The sequence below is a fragment of the Camelina sativa genome, chromosome 4, assembly GCF_030686135.1.
Source record: "Camelina sativa cultivar CO46 ecotype springtype chromosome 4, ASM3068613v1".
Lineage (NCBI taxonomy): Eukaryota > Viridiplantae > Streptophyta > Magnoliopsida > Brassicales > Brassicaceae > Camelina > Camelina sativa.
The window spans coordinates 15,416,268-15,433,288 of NC_141883.1; the positions used below are offsets into that span (position 1 = coordinate 15,416,268).

General features: G+C 37.6%; 1 protein-coding gene across 1 annotated transcript; it reads left to right on the forward strand.

The window, feature by feature from the left end:
• Positions 1 to 14,960: 14,960 nt before the first annotated feature.
• Positions 14,961 to 17,016, forward strand: LOC104780233 (protein FATTY ACID EXPORT 2, chloroplastic). Its single transcript, XM_010504737.3, has 3 exons — positions 14,961 to 15,590; positions 16,378 to 16,512; positions 16,721 to 17,016. Exons 1-3 carry the CDS (start codon positions 15,137 to 15,139, stop codon positions 16,858 to 16,860), a joined length of 729 nt encoding a protein of 242 aa, XP_010503039.2. The 5' UTR covers positions 14,961 to 15,136; the 3' UTR covers positions 16,861 to 17,016.
• Positions 17,017 to 17,021: the final 5 nt, after the last annotated feature.

Here is a 17,021-nt window from a genome sequence, read left to right on the forward strand (position 1 = left end):
TTCCTTATGTATTTTCGTTGAGGTTGTAACGATTATGACATTTTAAGATTAATAAGATGAGTATTTCTTTATTTGACTCGTGTCGTCATGAAAAAAAAGAGAAAAAGCTCGGGGTTTCTATAATTGGAAGTTTTCATGAATAGAAAGTTTCCATAAAAGAAAGTTTCCATAATTAGAAGGTCTCTAAAAATGGAAAGTTTTGTGAAAACTGTAGTGATCTTTGTGATGAACCAACGGGATGTATACCTGGTTGGCGGTCTTTGTGACGTTTAGTTTCATGGCATTGAGTGATCTTGGTGACGTTTGTACCTTGATAGGAGTCTTAGTGACGTTTTGTACCCTGATAGTGGTCTTGGTGACAGAGATCTTAGTGGCGCTAGTCAGTGGTAGTATGTTTTAGTGATGTTTTGTACCTGACGGTGGTCTTGGTGACAGAGTTCTTGGTGATGGCGGTCAGGGGTAGTGGTCTTGGTGACAGAGTTCTTGGTGACGCCGGTCAGGGGTAGTGGTCTTGGTGACGCCGGATACCGTGGTGGTGGTCTTAGTGACACCAGATACCATGGTGGCGGTCCCAGTGACGTTGGTGGCCTTTGTGGCGGTCCTTTTTGGACATTATTGTGGCCTTAGTGGCGGTCCTGTGGGATGTTTGTTTGGTCTTTACGTGTTTAGGTTCTTTGTGACGTCTCGGTAGCCTTAGTGGCGAGTGTTGGCCGTAGGAAATTGCGATGTTCCTGCGAGAGCCATAGAGGTAGTTCTGGTCGGTCGAGCTCAGAATTATTACTCTAGATATATGAGATCTCGAACAACTCATGAGGACTTTGTCGCCTGAGGGTATAATTGGTTTATCGACTTCAAGTGACGATCCGAAGGCGCGTTGTAGGGTGATAGCCCAAGAGAAAGATTTGACTTCCTAATACCGTAGCTGGAGGGCTGAGGCCCGATGGCGAGCCGGTAAGAATCGAAGGTTAAGACCTGAGAGCGAGGGTGAGGCATGAGTTGAAAGTGTATAATGTCAGAGATGCGGGTTATTGGACAGATTGAGTCCTCATAGCTAGTCGGAGCATGTGCAGGCCAGGGTGTTGGTTGCACGGGAGATCCTTGACTGTTGGTCTTGGTGCTAGATTCAAGGACAAATTTATGCTGGTGGAGGAGAATTGTAACGCCCGTGAACCTTGTGGATGGGTTGGGTGTCGATCGACACCACTAAGGGTGTCGCTCGTCACCATCAGTCCGGTTAAGGTTTGGGTTAATTCTAGTCTTAATGGTTTAGTGCGGTAATTGGAATAATCTTGGGGGCGTATTTAAGCCAAAAATCGACGCCCTAGGGGTTTTTCTTCAGCCGTTCTCGTTCTAGAGAGAAAATGCTTGCCAGTGAGTTCTTGTGAGTTTTGAGAGGTTCCTTGCCTGTTTTTGGAGAGATCTGTGCTTGGGGCTTGAGATCTAAAGCTAAGAACGTGGAGGGATCTTGCTGTAGTGTTTCCTGATCGTGGGTTGGTTGATTCTCCCTGTTTGGCAAAGGTGAGTGCATGACCATGGCTTATCTAAGCTAAGATCTCTGTTTCTGTAACTTTGTGTTTTGTGTGGTTGTTTCTTTTAGTTGATTGTGAGTTGTTCGTGGCTCCTGAGGCTTGGATTTGTTCCTGGGATCGTGTGGGACGAAAAAGAGAAGCTTTGAGGCAAGATTCGGAAGTTCAGTTCGAAGGAAATCAATGCTTGGTGTCGACCGACACCAACGCGAGGACGACTCGAGGACTTTACGAGTGTTGGTCGACACTTTGTGGTGGTGGCGGTCGACACTGTTAGGGTTTTGGAAATGTTGAGCATGGTGTCGGTCGACACCAGTTGTGGTGTCGGCCGACACCAGATGACCAGCGTCGTTCGACACCTTCTGGTGTCGGTCGACACCCTTCTACAGTCAGTCGACACCCTTCTGCAGTAACCGGTTACGTCATGTTGCTCTGTGCATTTCTTGGTTTGTTTTATTGTTTGTTGATTGTGGCATGAGAGATCTTATTGCTCGTGTGTATAGCCCAGTAGATGGAAGGATTGTCTCACTAAGTATTTCTGGTAATACTTACGGTTCTCTTTTGTGTTGTGGTGCAGGTAAAGGCAAAGTGTGATCGTGGAGTCAAGGTTATGAAGAAGAGGATGTTCTAGAGACTCGGTTGTTTGTTATGTGTCTTTGTTAGAATACTAGAGTGGAACTTAGTGGTCTAGAACGGATGCTAGGAATGCTGGTTTTATGATTGGTTATGTTTTGGATTGTTGTTGTAATTGATATGATGTTATTTCTTTAATTGTTATTGATTATTGAAGTTGAATTATTTGTTATCCGCTGTTATTGTTGATTGGGGGTAGGTTGCTAGTGAGTATAAAAACACTAGATATTAGGATATTAAAAAAAAACGGTTTGGGTTGTTTCATCCACTCTTGACGTACGTTCTTCATTATTTTTTGTATATTCCTAATAAATTCAAATCATATCAATTGATAACTAGCTCAAAAAAAGATGTAGCCAATGATCTGTTATAATCCATTGCGAGAATATCTATGAGTAAATTTTTTTATGACAAACTAAAAGACCTTCTGCTGGTACAAAAGGCAAACTATTTCTATAGTCTGAATTAAGTTATTCCTAACACAATTCACTATTTAATTTCTTCTGTGAAATGTCATTTTTGTTTAACAAATTCTTATTAAAAAAAAACTAAATTGGAAGGCTAGAACTTCACTGTGTGATCATATAAACCACCATATATCATATAAATATCAGCAATTGTTATAAGAAAATGAAAAAACACTAAGAAAACCAGATACATTGACTTTCAAAAGACAAATGAGAAAGTGTCAGCTAAAGCTTTGGGGATTACAAGGCCCCATGTGAGATATGATCTTCTATTTTATGCTTTGGTTGGAACACTTTGAGTCGACACCCCCATTAACCCTTTTGAATATTACAACGACTCATTTCTAATATTAGTCCCCCAATTTCTAGTTTTATAAGTATTTAAATTTGTAACTATGAGAAGTAAACTCATATCTCAAATAACACATTACCTTATTGGTTATCTCACAGCCATCCCAAAATACAATGTTTACAAATAGTTTATCATATTAGAATGCCATTGAATGGCACCTGATTTTGTATCAATTTTTAGCTTTAGATTCTACAAAATCCCCTTTTTAACTCATTCACGATTATGAAAAAATAGATTTTCTAGAATTTAGGAAAACCAGATTTTAAAGAATTAGCAATTTCTTCATCTAATCTAAAAACCACATTTTGTGGGTTTTTCAGCGTGACATTTTTTTCTTTTTACTAATTGTAACATCAGTGAACCAAAACTCTGTGTTTTGGGGATGGGTGTCGATCGACACTGAGGGGGTGTCGGTCGACACCAGTTATTTCTGATTTGACCAGTTCGATTTTATTGTCGATTTTGGTCGGTTTGGTTTAAGGAAAACCATTGAATCGAGTAATTTAAGTGGCAAGTCGACCTAGGTCGTGTTTTTCTGGTTTGTCGCCGCTTGAAACAGAGAGAAAAGGAGAGAAACAGTTTCTTAAGGTTTTGGTGAGAGTTTGTGAGATTTGAAGGCGTTTTTGGTAAGATCTTGTTGTGGGAGTGTAGATCCAGGGCTAGAGACGTGTTAGAAGCTTTCTAGGAGGGTTGGATTCGTCGTGATTGGTCAGAAACTTCCTGCAAAGAGGTGAGTGCATGAACATGGCTGATCTAAGCCTGAGATTCTTTTGTTCTTGATTGTTTGTTGTTGTTTTGTGTGTTTTTCTTGCTGGGAATGGTTGCTACAGGTTCCTATGGATGTATATGGCTTTGGGTTTGAGTATTGAATGATTTGGTGATGATGGGAAGCGAGATGTGACTCTCGGCTTCGAGCGGTTCGCGATTAAAGAGTCAGTGTCGATCGATACCAGGAGGGTGTCGGTCGACACCAGTAAAGCAGCATCGATCGACACTGTTGGGTAGTGTCAGTCGACACCAAGCGCCATTGTCGGTCGACACTTGGCTGGTGTCGGTCGACACCTCCCTTCCAGCGAGACGATGTTTGTTTTCCTGTTTTGTATGTTTGTTTGTTGATTGTTTGGATCATTGGTAACTCAGTTGCTTGTGTGTATAGCCCAGTAGATGGGAAGATTGAATCACTGAGTGTTTATCAAATACGCATGCATCTCAATTTGTGTTTGTGGTGCAGGTAAAGGCAAATTGTGATCGTGGAATCAAGGCAATGAAGAGGAGGATGTTCTAGGGACTACTGTTGTTTGGTTTTTGAATATTGTTTATGGTTTAATACTGGTTATTTATTATTGGTTATTGGATTATTAGATATTTATTGGTTTAATGATATTGGCTATGTTATCCGTTGTTATGTGTTTGTGGTTAGGTGGTTAGTGGGTATGAGACCACTAGCTGTAGAGTATTTTTTTTTTTTTCAACCATTGGGCCAAAACAGGCTGGCCCATTAGCCTAATCCCTACATTCGTAGGGAGCGGGACTCGATCCCTGGTGTGATGGTGCCTTGTGCATTAAGGACTTACCTTTGGCCACTGCACTATGTTCACTTCACACTGTAGAGTATTTATTATTATTATTATTATTATTATTATTATTATTATTATTTATTTAAATAAAAAACGGGTCGGGTTGTTTCAGTTTGGTATCAGAGCCCTTACGGTTCTAGGTTTGGGTTCACTAGGTTTCTGTTGTTGATGTTTGGGATTGCATGTCTTGATTGATTATGTGAGTTAGTCAATTGTGTGTGGCATGGAGTCCTAGAATATCCTCTTCGAGCCTACAGTGTGATTCCACGGTGAGTTTATGTTTCTGTGTTCGGTTTAAATTGCTTGCTTAACCTTCTGTTCATGGTAGTGCAGATAGTTAGAGAGGATGCTGTTGCTGGTCGTTGGCGAGGACGCGGTCGTGGTCGTGGACGCGGTCGTGGTCGTGGTAGGGGTAGAGTCCCAGCAGTTAGTGATACTGCGGACCAGAGTGTGACAGCTGAGGGTGTTGGCGAGTCGCAGGGTATCCAGGAGGAATCCATGAGAGTGGCTGTAGGGGGCAGTGTTGGTGCTCGAGTGGCCAGTGATGCTAGGGTTCCGGGTGTGGGAGTCCCAGTGGGTGGAGTTCCTGGAGTGGATATTGCGGGCTTGTTAGCACAGGTTTTCTAGCTAAAATCTGATTTTCCTAAATTCTAGAAAATCTATCAAGGCAATGAAGAGGAGGATGTTCTAGGGACTCGATTGGTTGTTGTCTGGCATTGCTAGGTTGCTAGAGTTGGATCATTAGAACGTTGCTAGGTTGTTGGTTCTATGTTTCCTGTTGATTGATTTTTGAATATTGTTTATGGTTTAATACTGGTTATTTAATATTGGTTATTGGATTATTGGATATTTATTTGTTTAATGATATTGGTTATGTTATCCGCTGTTATATATTTGTAGTTAGGTGATTAGTGGGTATGGGACCACTAGCTGTAGAGTATTTATTATTATTATTATTATTATTATTATTATTATTATTATTATTATTATTATTATTATTATTATTATTATTATTATTATTATCATTATTATTATTATTATTATTTATTTAAATAAAAAAACGGGTCAGGTCGTTTCAATAATATATATTTATTCTAAATTACTTAAGTTCCAAAAGAAACTACTTTTTTTTTGTGCAACGAACAAACTAAAACCTATTCTATGGGTATGATTTTTTTTTTCTGCATCACTGTATTTTCTTTTAATAAAAATTTATAATCATTATTTTACTATTGTAAAAACAATTATTATACCTAAAAACCAAAAACTAATCAAGTTACCATTCAAGATTTTCCAAAAGCTGAAATCGATACCAAAATCAGAAACTAAAAAAAATCAAAAACCAAAATCTAAAAATTAGTTAAAAACCAGCAGTCATTCATGGCCAAATTTTATATAAAAAAAAAAATGGTAAAATGTGGCATTATTTTTGTAGCTACTACTCCAAAACCACTTCTTTCGTTTTTTTTTCTTTTTTTTTGTTACTTAGAAAGACAACTTTTTCTTGTTAACTTTTCATGCACTATGGAGCATCTCACGTCATCTTAACCACTCCCATCATCTATATTAACATTTTTAAAATATATTTTATATATTAATAAAATATTAGACTAAATATTATCACATACAAAACAAAAAAATAGTCCCACTAAAAAACATATAGAATCTATATTATTTCTTACATACATATATATCCAAACGTAATGAATGCACCACCTAATTCAAGAGGTGAGGGGTTCAAGACCCATGTAAAACAAATTTTTGCTCTTTTTAATAGCAAAATTTACTCAAACAGCTCTTTAAAATTGATAATTTACTCTAATAGTACTTTTTACTCAAATACCAAATAAAACTTCCGAAAAAACTATTTCTTCTATTCTAATATATAAGATTTTCTAGCTAAAAGCACAAGGTTTAACAAATCATAAATGTTTTGCTATTTTTACGTAAAATATATGACTAAATATTTATTCAAAAAAATTAACCAATAAAAAAAAGGTGAATTAGGTGAATAACCAAAAAAAAACTAACAAAGAATATAACCACCAATTTGAAAAATTAGATATTTAGGATTAAGGGTAAGGTAAATTATCTTTTTGGGTTTTATGGTTTAGGGGTAGGAGTGGATGGGGGTGGACGGCGGTGGTGGTGAACGGTGGTCCGGCGATATTTGACAGTGGTCCGCTGATGCTCCGACGGTGGCCCGGTGTTGGTCCGGCGATGCTCCAGCGGTGGTCGACGATGTCCTGGCAGTGGTCCGGCCATGCTCCGGTGGAAGCCTGGATGGTCAGGCGGCCGGAATTGGTGTGATGGTGATAGGAAATGGTTGTTAGGAAGCAAAAAGGGTGTGGTTTGTAGTGGAAATCTGGAAGAGATGGATATAGTAGGGACAAATTAGTATATTATATATTATATAAAGAATATATTAGATTTATGTTAGAGTGGTTACATAGTTAATTTTGGGTTTTTTGTTAGTTATTCTTGTTGATTCCCAAAAAAAAACTGGAGAAAGCAAATGGTCATAACATAATAAATAAACATAAATGATGCATAGAAATAAACATAAATTTTTGTCTGAAACAAGTCACGTATATACATAAACATAAATTTCTGTCTGAAACGTAAATAAACATATATGCCACAAATAAACATAAACCAACATATTTTTAACCTCCAGCCTATGTACCACAACTTGGCTAGTGACTTGTTTCAGACACAAGCTCGTTGCGTGACCATACACTCCACACGTCAGACATATATATTCGTTAACGTACCCTTTGTAGAATACGTAGTATTTCTTACCATTAATCACCAATGACCCTTTCAATGGTTTCTTCAAGTTCACCTCCACACAAACTCGAGCAAATCTCACTGTTGTTAAACCAACTTTTATAAGTATTTAGTTTTTTGATCATTCTATTATTCCATTAGGATTGCACGATGGTAATAGTTCATCGAGAGATTAAAAATTCGTATCCACACTGTTTGGATCAAAGTCTATGGACTATGCCTGAATCATTAGGATACTCCTAAATATCTTCCACGGACCACCAGTCACCGTTGTCGTATAGTCATTTTCTAGGTCAAACCGAATCATAAAAAATTTCCTCGGAAAATCTAACACTTCCATACCTCCTCTCGGCTTTCATAACTTCTTAAGTTTTTGGTTCAACGACTCAATAATGATATGTTGGCCCAACACTCTCACGATCATACAATGCCGATACAAACCATTCATAACTTCTAACACCTCATTACCGATTGTGACATCCGGCTCACCGTCCTCCCCATTTAAAAACTCCAATCTCATCCATAGAACCACAAACTCATCATCTAACACCGTCTCTGGCGCTGGAACTCCTCCTCCAATACTACACTGCACCTTCTCCACCCATACCAGGGATGTCACTTGAGTCCCAGCAGCCGACCATCATCCTATATGCTTTCATCCTGTTCGCTAGGGTTCGACATCACGACCTTTTCAATTCCTTTTTATTATATTGGTAAACTTTTTAAACTATTTTTTATTAAGTATATGTTTTGCAATACTATTCATGTGTATATCTATTTAATTTTATTTAAAAATTGTTTCTTATAAAATTGGAAAATTAGATTGTTATTTGATTTCCATAAAAAATATGTATTTTGACTAAAAAAAATACTTATTTTTACTTTGAAAAATACAAATATACTGTAATAATTCTTATTACGGTGTTTGGTTACATGGATAATAAGGATAAAAATTTTAAACTTAGACATATAGATTTTTTTTATTTTTTTAAAATGCCAATGGCATGTACATGATGTTATATTCCACAAATTATGTTCTTTATGCCAATGTGATACGCCCAAATTCGAGGATCACTTAGCCGGATTAGAAAGGATAGAAACTCGCCAAGGTGCATGGTGCAACGAGGGAGATTTAATGGATTGAGAGGTCGCACAGCAGTTGCGGAAGGCTGCTGATATTCCCAACTCCAATCGCTGCTAGATATGACACACTAATCCAGCAAGATGAGGCTGTTGCTTGGATATTACACACCAAGAAACAAGGAAGTGTTCTAGACAAAGAACAAAGAGATAGACTCATAAAATGAAAAGAAAATTGATTGATTATTCTCAAATGAGATTACATGTGTTTATATAGGGATAAGAAACTTGGTAATGGCCTTTAATTATTCTTGAAACTAAAACAAAATAAAGATAAATAGTTGAATGAAGACCCAACTCTTGAAGTTTGCCTTCCCAAAGTGAGTTGAACTCTATTTTCGTCACTCCTCTTTGACCACAAAATAATGTGATTATTTTGAGCTTTTTTGGATTGTATTAGGCTCAAAATGGACTGGACTTAATAGACAATATCCCCAATAGAATTTTCCATGCTCTCTTTGGTCATAAGCTCTTGAATTAACCCATTAAGTGCATCCTTGAACTTTTTTTCCTTTGACTCCTTGGTCCAATTTTGCTGCAGGGGCGGACCTAGGAAAAAATATTAGTGGGTGCAGATTGCTCTTAGGTGGAGTCGAACCCTCCTCCTGTGTCCATTTCTAGGGTAAACTCTAACCAGTTCGCCACTTTCTTACTTTTCCTAACCTAAAACTTTAAGGTATTTGTATATTTACTGGGGGCAACTGCCACCACCAACCTCAACGTGGATTCGCCACTGATTTTGCTGATAAGAAACAACATGAGATGTACCATTTCTTTACCTTGGTCTTAGTAGAAACAACTCCTGCTTGCCAAACATAATTCTGGAAGCACCTAAACCAATTGGACCTAAAGCTCTTCAGGTGAAGAACTAGATTGATCTCCTTTGGAAAATGAAGTGTATCCTTGTATTTCGTAATCCAAATCTTATGTTTCTGATCTTATTGGAGACATAAGAGATCTATTAACTTCGTCCAAGTGGTTTTATGTCGAAATTGTTTCTGAGTTGGTCTGTGTAACACGATCTTTGGCTTAGACGTGAAACTGGAACTAATATAGATCCACTGACTTGAAATATCCATATCTTTCACATAAGAACTGATCTCAATGTGATTCAATTCTCCATGGTTCCGAAATGGATCAAAATTCCAGAAAAATTTGGTTCATAGCTTGTATCCTTCTGACTTGGTCGTAATCCTCCATAGAATGCTCGTAGGTCCAAATCGTGTAGCCATGAGTTCACCTGATTTGTAAAATAAATAACTCCTTCATCCGAACTCTGACTGGACTGATTCCACTTCGAGATATGCTCTAAATGAGGTAATAATATATCCCAAATAGTCGTTTGGCAGGAAGAATTGATCTTCGACTTCGTTCGTGTTGAACAAGACTCAAGAATCTTCTTGGATGGTCTCATGATCATATCACAATGGTTTACAGTATGGTGTAATATCCCTTATACTATTTAAAGGATACTTATTAATAGAGTTGTAACTAATTAAACTAATTCAAAAGATAGTATTTGGATCAAAATCTTGATTGAAATAGAACTTGATTCCATAAAAAAAGATGGAGAATATTCGTCAAGAGATGATAAAGTAGTATCACGTCTTTGAATAATGTTACAATCACAGACTTTAATTGGTGTGGAAAGAAAAAATACTAAAATTTTCAATTGCTTTTAAGTTTATTTCAAAATATGTAACAATGATTCTGATGAATTGTAGAGAAGAAACATGTTCAAGTTGTCAGCATCAATCAAAGTCAAAACTTCATAATTAATTAAAGAAAATACCTCTAAACTTTGCATTTCCCTGATGATAATTCATGACATTTCCCTTTATAAACCATCACATCTTTCGTCTCTCAAAACTACAACAAACACATACTCCCTCGGTCTCTAAAAGATTGATGTTTAGAATTTTTTACACATTTTAAGAAAACAATAATTACTAAGTTTAAATATATATTTTTCTTTGACTAAAGATATATTATTTAAATTTTAACCAATAACAATTTAAAATTTTAAATATTTTCAATGATTACTTTTTGAAATTTGCAAAACATCAAACTTTGTGGGACAAAAAGATATCCCAAAACATCAATTTTTGTGAGACGGACGGAGTAATAAAGCTTAACATGAATGAACAAATCAAAATCAAAATCAAAAACCATTCTCGAGATAATAAAAACCTTATAAATAAAGCGTCCATCTTCAGAACCAGAAACTGTTCTTTTATTCGCCGGAGCCACTGTCTCCGGTACAGGTGCTTCATCGTGGTCCATGTCCTCCTAAAATTTAGCTTCTTTGTGAATGCCCTTCATTGTTTCCACCGTTTTATATGTAGTAATAATCTCCACTGTTTCAATAGAATACAATCAACCAACGGCTTCTCCATTATAAAGTAGCGACTTCGACAGTGGTTCTCCTCCGGCGATGGTTTGGACTTTTGGTTTTCTTCGTTGAAACTACTACACACATTGGGATGGAAGACCAAAGAGACGTTGTTTGGTATTTAGGCCCGCAATAACTATGGGCCCAAATGTAAGATTTAGGCAGATGTACCGTACCTAACTTACCGAACCGGAGAAACCCGGAGTTTTGGTAATTCAGATCGGTTTTAATTTATGCTTAAAAATGGAGAAGGAAATTTTTATTTTTTTAATTAGCAACTGATTCGGTTTGGTGAGACGAGGTTACCAAAAACACTAACTAAAGTTTTTATTTTCTCCAATTTTTTGTATAAAGCATAAACCAATCATCCAAACAAAACCGAAGTGTACCAAAATTATTTGAAACGTATAGAATATATACTGAAATTATATAATAAGAAAACCGGAATTTAAATCGAACAAACCAAATATAATTGTTGTTTCAGTTTCAATTTGGAATTAGAACTCAGTATTTTTACATGAGCCGAACCAAATGAAGAATCAAAGTTCGAATCCAGTCAATGTTGGCTAGAATTTTTTTAAACCGAACAAACCGAACTTTGAAATTTACGAACCCAATTGGACCGAAGTAAGTCCTAATGAAAACCGGTTTACAGATATGACCAAATCAGCCGGTTAAGGTTCATTATTTGATTAACGTGCTTCGTTGATTTTAGAGAAGAATCTCACTTTGGGCGTTTGGCGATAACCGGACAAACCGAACCGGACCACCCAAAAATTTCGGTTATTGTGACAAACCGAAAAGAGGAAGCATAACCGTTTGGTAAAATTAAATTTGATAATCGGATTTTGGTTCGGTTCGGTAATCAGACCGATCGGTTTATGAAAAACCGCATAAGTATATAAGCCTAGATTTCTCACTTCTTTCTTTCTTCGACGCTGCAGTCCGTATGATGCGTTTCGGAAAGCGAGAGAGAAGAACATCAGTTCATCCTTATTCTCCGATCTAATCTTGTTTATTCTCTTTCATCAACTCATCTTCTTCTACTTTTTACTCTTCTAGAGAGTTCTAAGGATACATCTGCGAGCTACAACCTAGATTGAGAAATTCGAAAAGGTCAGTTCTTTCGTTATTCTTTGTTTTCAATTTCTTTGTGTTCTTTAGTTGTTTTTGGTTGTTAATTTGGCTATTTTGATTCATTAACAACATTTCATAAAGAAATTTGAACCCAAACCCTAATTTTTTTTGAATTCAGAGTTTATCTTCTTTCATTGTTCTTCGTAGACAATTAGTCTATCTCTGTTTCGTGACCATCTGATTAGGTTATTTAGGGTTTATGTTATATTTACTTTGTTTATGATCTTGTTTCAATATCTGCAACTTGTATTGTTGATTGTTATTATGAGATAATGAGAGCTGTAAAATCATTTGTAGATGGCTAATGAGAACGACAAGGAGCCTACAGTTCAACCCGGACAAGAAGATGCAACTACGAATGTTGCAGCGAATGTTGCATCTGGAAAGAAGCATCCAAGACCTGCATCTGGTACTGATAAGCCACTGAAACCAAGAAAGAAGTATGCAAAAAAGAGCTCCGGTTTGGGAACATTTTCTGCAAAGGGAAGGAGAGAATGCTAAGAGCTACTGTAAGTATTGTGCAGCAGAGATAGCTTGTGATACTAAGGCAGTAGGTACTAGCCCGATGATAGGTCACATTAATAGATGCAAGCAGTACAAGGATTGGGTAGAGAAAGAAAAGCATAAGGTTATAACCGGTGATAACAATGGGAATCTGAAGGTCATTAAGTATGACCCGATGTTGTTTAGAAGATCAGTTAATGAGATGGTAGTAGTGAATGAGTTGCCACTCTCCTTTGTAGAGTCAGAGGGATGGAAGCGGTTCTGCTTCAATGTCTTGCCGCTGTACAATACATTCTCTAGAAGGACTAGTACTAAAAACATTGTGGCGATGTATCTACAAGAGAAGGCAGCTCTGAAAAACTTGTTTAGTGTAGAGAAACAAAGGGTTTCTCTCCCTACGGATATATGGACGTGTCCTACCACATCATACAGCTACATGGTGATCACATCTCACTGGATTAATAGTGATTGGGAATTACAGAAGAGAATTGTGAGCTTTAAGGTCATCACGGATCACAAAGGAGACACCATTGCAGGGCAATTGCTGGATTGCTTAGATGATTGGGGAATTGGGAAAGTCTTCACGGTGACAGTCGATAATGCAAAGAACAATGACAAGGCTTTAGATGCTTTTAAGGTTCAGTTAAGGCTGAGAGGAGAGGAAGCATTAGTTAGAGATGGTGATTACCTACATATGCGTTGATGTGCACATATCATCAATCTGATTGTCGGAGATGGTTTGAAGAAGGTAAATCATCATGTTGTTGCTGTTAGGAATGCAGTGAAGTATGTTCGGTCATCATTCACTAGGTTGAAGTCTTTCGCATTGAGGTGTGACACAGGGAAATTGTGTAGAGGGAATTTGCCACTCGATGTTTTCACACGTTGGAACTCAACGTATCTGATGTTGAGTTATGTTTGAAGTTGAGGAAGGTTTTTGAGAAGATGGAAGCTGAGGACAAGTTGTCATGTGATTATTTTGAGGAAGAGGATGAGAAAACAAAGGCTAAACGAGTTGGACCGCCGACTAATTCTACTTGGGAGGAAATTGCAAGGTTTGTCAAGTTTTTGAAAATCTTTTATAAGTGCACTTTGATATTCTCTACCTCCAATTCAGTTAGTTTCACTGTCTGTTACAATGAGATTGTCGACATTGAGAGGAACCTGATGAGTAAGTGTACCAGTCCCGATGAAGAGATCAGAAAGCAAGCTCATGTTATGAGGGATAAGTTTGAAAAGCATTGGGATAGATTAAGAAACATGAATCCGCTAGTGATTGTGGCCAGTGTCTTTGACCCTGGAAATAAAATGAAGTTTGCTTCTCTCTGCTTTGACTAGTTGTATGGTAAGGAGACAATAGAGTCTAGGCACTTCAATGCGAAAGTTTCAGATGTTATGAAGAAACTGTATGAGCATTACAGTTACAAGATGAGGACACCAGAAGCCATCAAAGATACCCCAGATTCTCAGCCAGAGTCTAGCGTCTTTGAGTTATCAGATGATGAAGATTGTGAGGGGATACTTGCAATATTCGACAAGGTGGTTGGGTTGAAGACTTCTGCAGATAACTACAATGAGTTACAATAGTATCCAACAGAGAAACTTGAGCCACAAGTAGAGAATAAGTTGGGGATACCTTATGATGTTCTCAGTTGGTGGAGACGTAATAGCCCAAAATATCCAGTCTTGTCAGAAATGGGTAAAGATGTTCTAGCAATTCAAGCCTCATCGGTTGCTTCAGAATCAGCTTTTAGTACAAGTGGGAGGGTCTTGGAATCTTACAAAAGCTCTCTAACTCCTTACATGGTTGAGGTTTTTTTGTGCACCCAACAATGGTTAAAGAGTTCATATAAAGGAGAAGCAGTCATAGCAAACTTGGCCCAGATGTTGGAGGAAGTTGAATTTTTTGAGTCTTTTGGTAAGTTTAACTTCTCTCGGTTTAGTTATGCTTTCAAATCTTTTGATATTTATAAGTTTATTAATTTCTTGCATTTGTTTTCTTGTGTAGATTCTTGGAATTCAACGGAAGCTATTCTATGATTCTTCATAGTATGACAGGTATGATTGTGGTTCTATCTAAGTGTTCATATAAGTTTTGTTTGTGTTGTTGATTAACATTGTTTTTGTATGATTTTCACAGGTAGGAAGCTGCGTATTTTGTCCTTTTTGATGCGGAATGCAGCGTTAACAATGGATGGTATAGTACTGACTTTGAAGATGCTCTTTTGACTACTTTTTGATGCGAAGTAGCATGCTTTTGTTGATGGATTGGTTTTTTGATGTAATGCAGTAATACTAGCTTAAACTAGATAAAATGCTACTTTAGCAGCTTTTCTAATGGTTTGTAATGGCATGTAATAGTCTGTACTAGTAGCTTAAAGCCTTTAAACTTATTAAGCTACTAATACATAAACTTAGCAGGTTGTGTTTTGGTGTTTACTTGAGAAAATTTATAATTCGGATTAAATAAATGGATAAAATTTTAAAAACCCGAATTAGAAAAAAAACCAAACAACCCCACCGAACAACCTGTTTCCGCCAAACGCCCAGGGCGAGAAGAATCAATCAATCAATCAGTAAAATTTAGGCGTTAAACGAAGCTTGCGAAGAAGACGAAAATGGCGGATTTGATTTTGAGTTCCTCTGCACAGTCCTCTCTCCTTCAGGTCAGACCCAATCTCTTCCTACTCAATAGCTCCGTTGCTTCGCCGATCCGAAGTGTCAGATTCCTCAATTCCAAAGGTTTTCATCCTCTGGCGTTCGCATCTGGCCAGCGACGACTTCCTCTTGGTGCTGTAGTTCCCTCTGACTCGAAGAAGACGATCGCCGGTACGATTACTGCTCACTGTGTTGCTTCGGGAGTCAAAGCTGTTGAAGTTGAGCCTACGATCGATTACGGAGGTGGTGGTGGTGGTGGAATTGGAGGTGATAAATTTGGCGGCGGCGGTGGTGGAGGCGGCGATGGAAATGAAGACGAAGGAGATAGTGATGAGGAGGAGAGTGATGGGAAGAAGAATACGCCTTTGTCTATGTCGCAGAAGTTGACTCTTGGGTACGCTTTTCTTGTCGGAGGTGAGATATCTTCATTGTGGAATCCATTGTTGTGTATAAGGATTTTAGAACTTGGATATGAAGCTAAGATTATCAATTTATCTTGTTGTAGGTGAGAGATTCAATTTTGTCATCTGTTGGCACTTTTAGGGTTTAGGGTTTTACCTGCTTCGTCATTTAGATTTGATTTTCAAATTGTGGATGCGGTAGTGATAGCAAAATTTTCACAATTCTTTATCCGGGATTAGAATCTGATCAGTGATGATTTCCTGAACTCTAGTGTTTTAGTGGAATCCATTTTTTGAATGTTCTTTCTTAAGAAGTTTATTTATCTTGGGGAGTTTTAGATACTCCCACTGATGAATTAGGAATTAGAATTATCTTCACACTCGTTAGTATTTGTGAGAAGAAAAAGGTTCATAGAGGATTAGTTGCTGTTACAGATTTGCTAAAGATGGGTTTTGATGTGACTTGAATTCTGCATAACTTGATGCAATAATAAAGGTTTTTTTGTTTTGATCTGACTGTCATAGCTTTAGGTTCAAATTGAATGGTTACTGTCCTTGTTTGATGCCTTTAAGATTCTTTCTATGAGATCATGTTACTAAGTTGTTTCAGATCGCTGAGTTTCACAATCCAAAGTTAGTTCACTCTGTATCCTGTCCAGTGTATGCTTATTATTAGCTGAAGTTAATTTCCCATTTTATTATGGACTCACAGATATTGCGTATATAAGAACACTGATGTTATGCTTGCCTAGAAAGTGATGCTCAAATGCCCATGAACTGTTTAATTGGTTTTGATGCAGTTGGTGGACTGATGGGTTATCTGAAGAGTGGTAGCCAGAAATCACTCCTTGCAGGTGGACTGTCAGCTGCTGTTCTGATGTATGTGTTCACACAGCTCCCAACAAAACCAGTTCTTGCATCAACTATTGGCGTAGGTAAGGAAAAACATATCCAACAGCAGCGTAGTTCTGTCAAGTCCTCACATCTGATAGTCGTACCTTAATCCTAGTTGACAATTTGCTAGTTTGAAAAAAGGATCAAAAGTTGGACTCTTGAATGGTGATGATACTCTTATCTTTTTACAATACCTGATAAAATTGCCGCCTTAACACTACTTGTGTTTGTTTGTGTTGTATAAAAAAGTGATGGCAGGTGCATTAACGTGGGTGATGGGAACCCGATACATGGGATCGAAGAAGATATTTCCGGCTGGAGTCGTGTCAATCATGTCTTTCATCATGACCGTAGGATACATACACGGTATCATGCGCAGCCTTCACTAAGCAGCAGCAGCAGCCAGCACTCTCGAGTCCAATCTATTACAAAGTGTCTGACCTTTTTTCTTTCTGTGTGTGTTTCACGGTGTAAAGCAGCTTTTGCTACTTTGTTTTGTATTGAACCGTAAGAAGAAAAAAAACTACCAAAATGTTCCAGAGAAAGACCT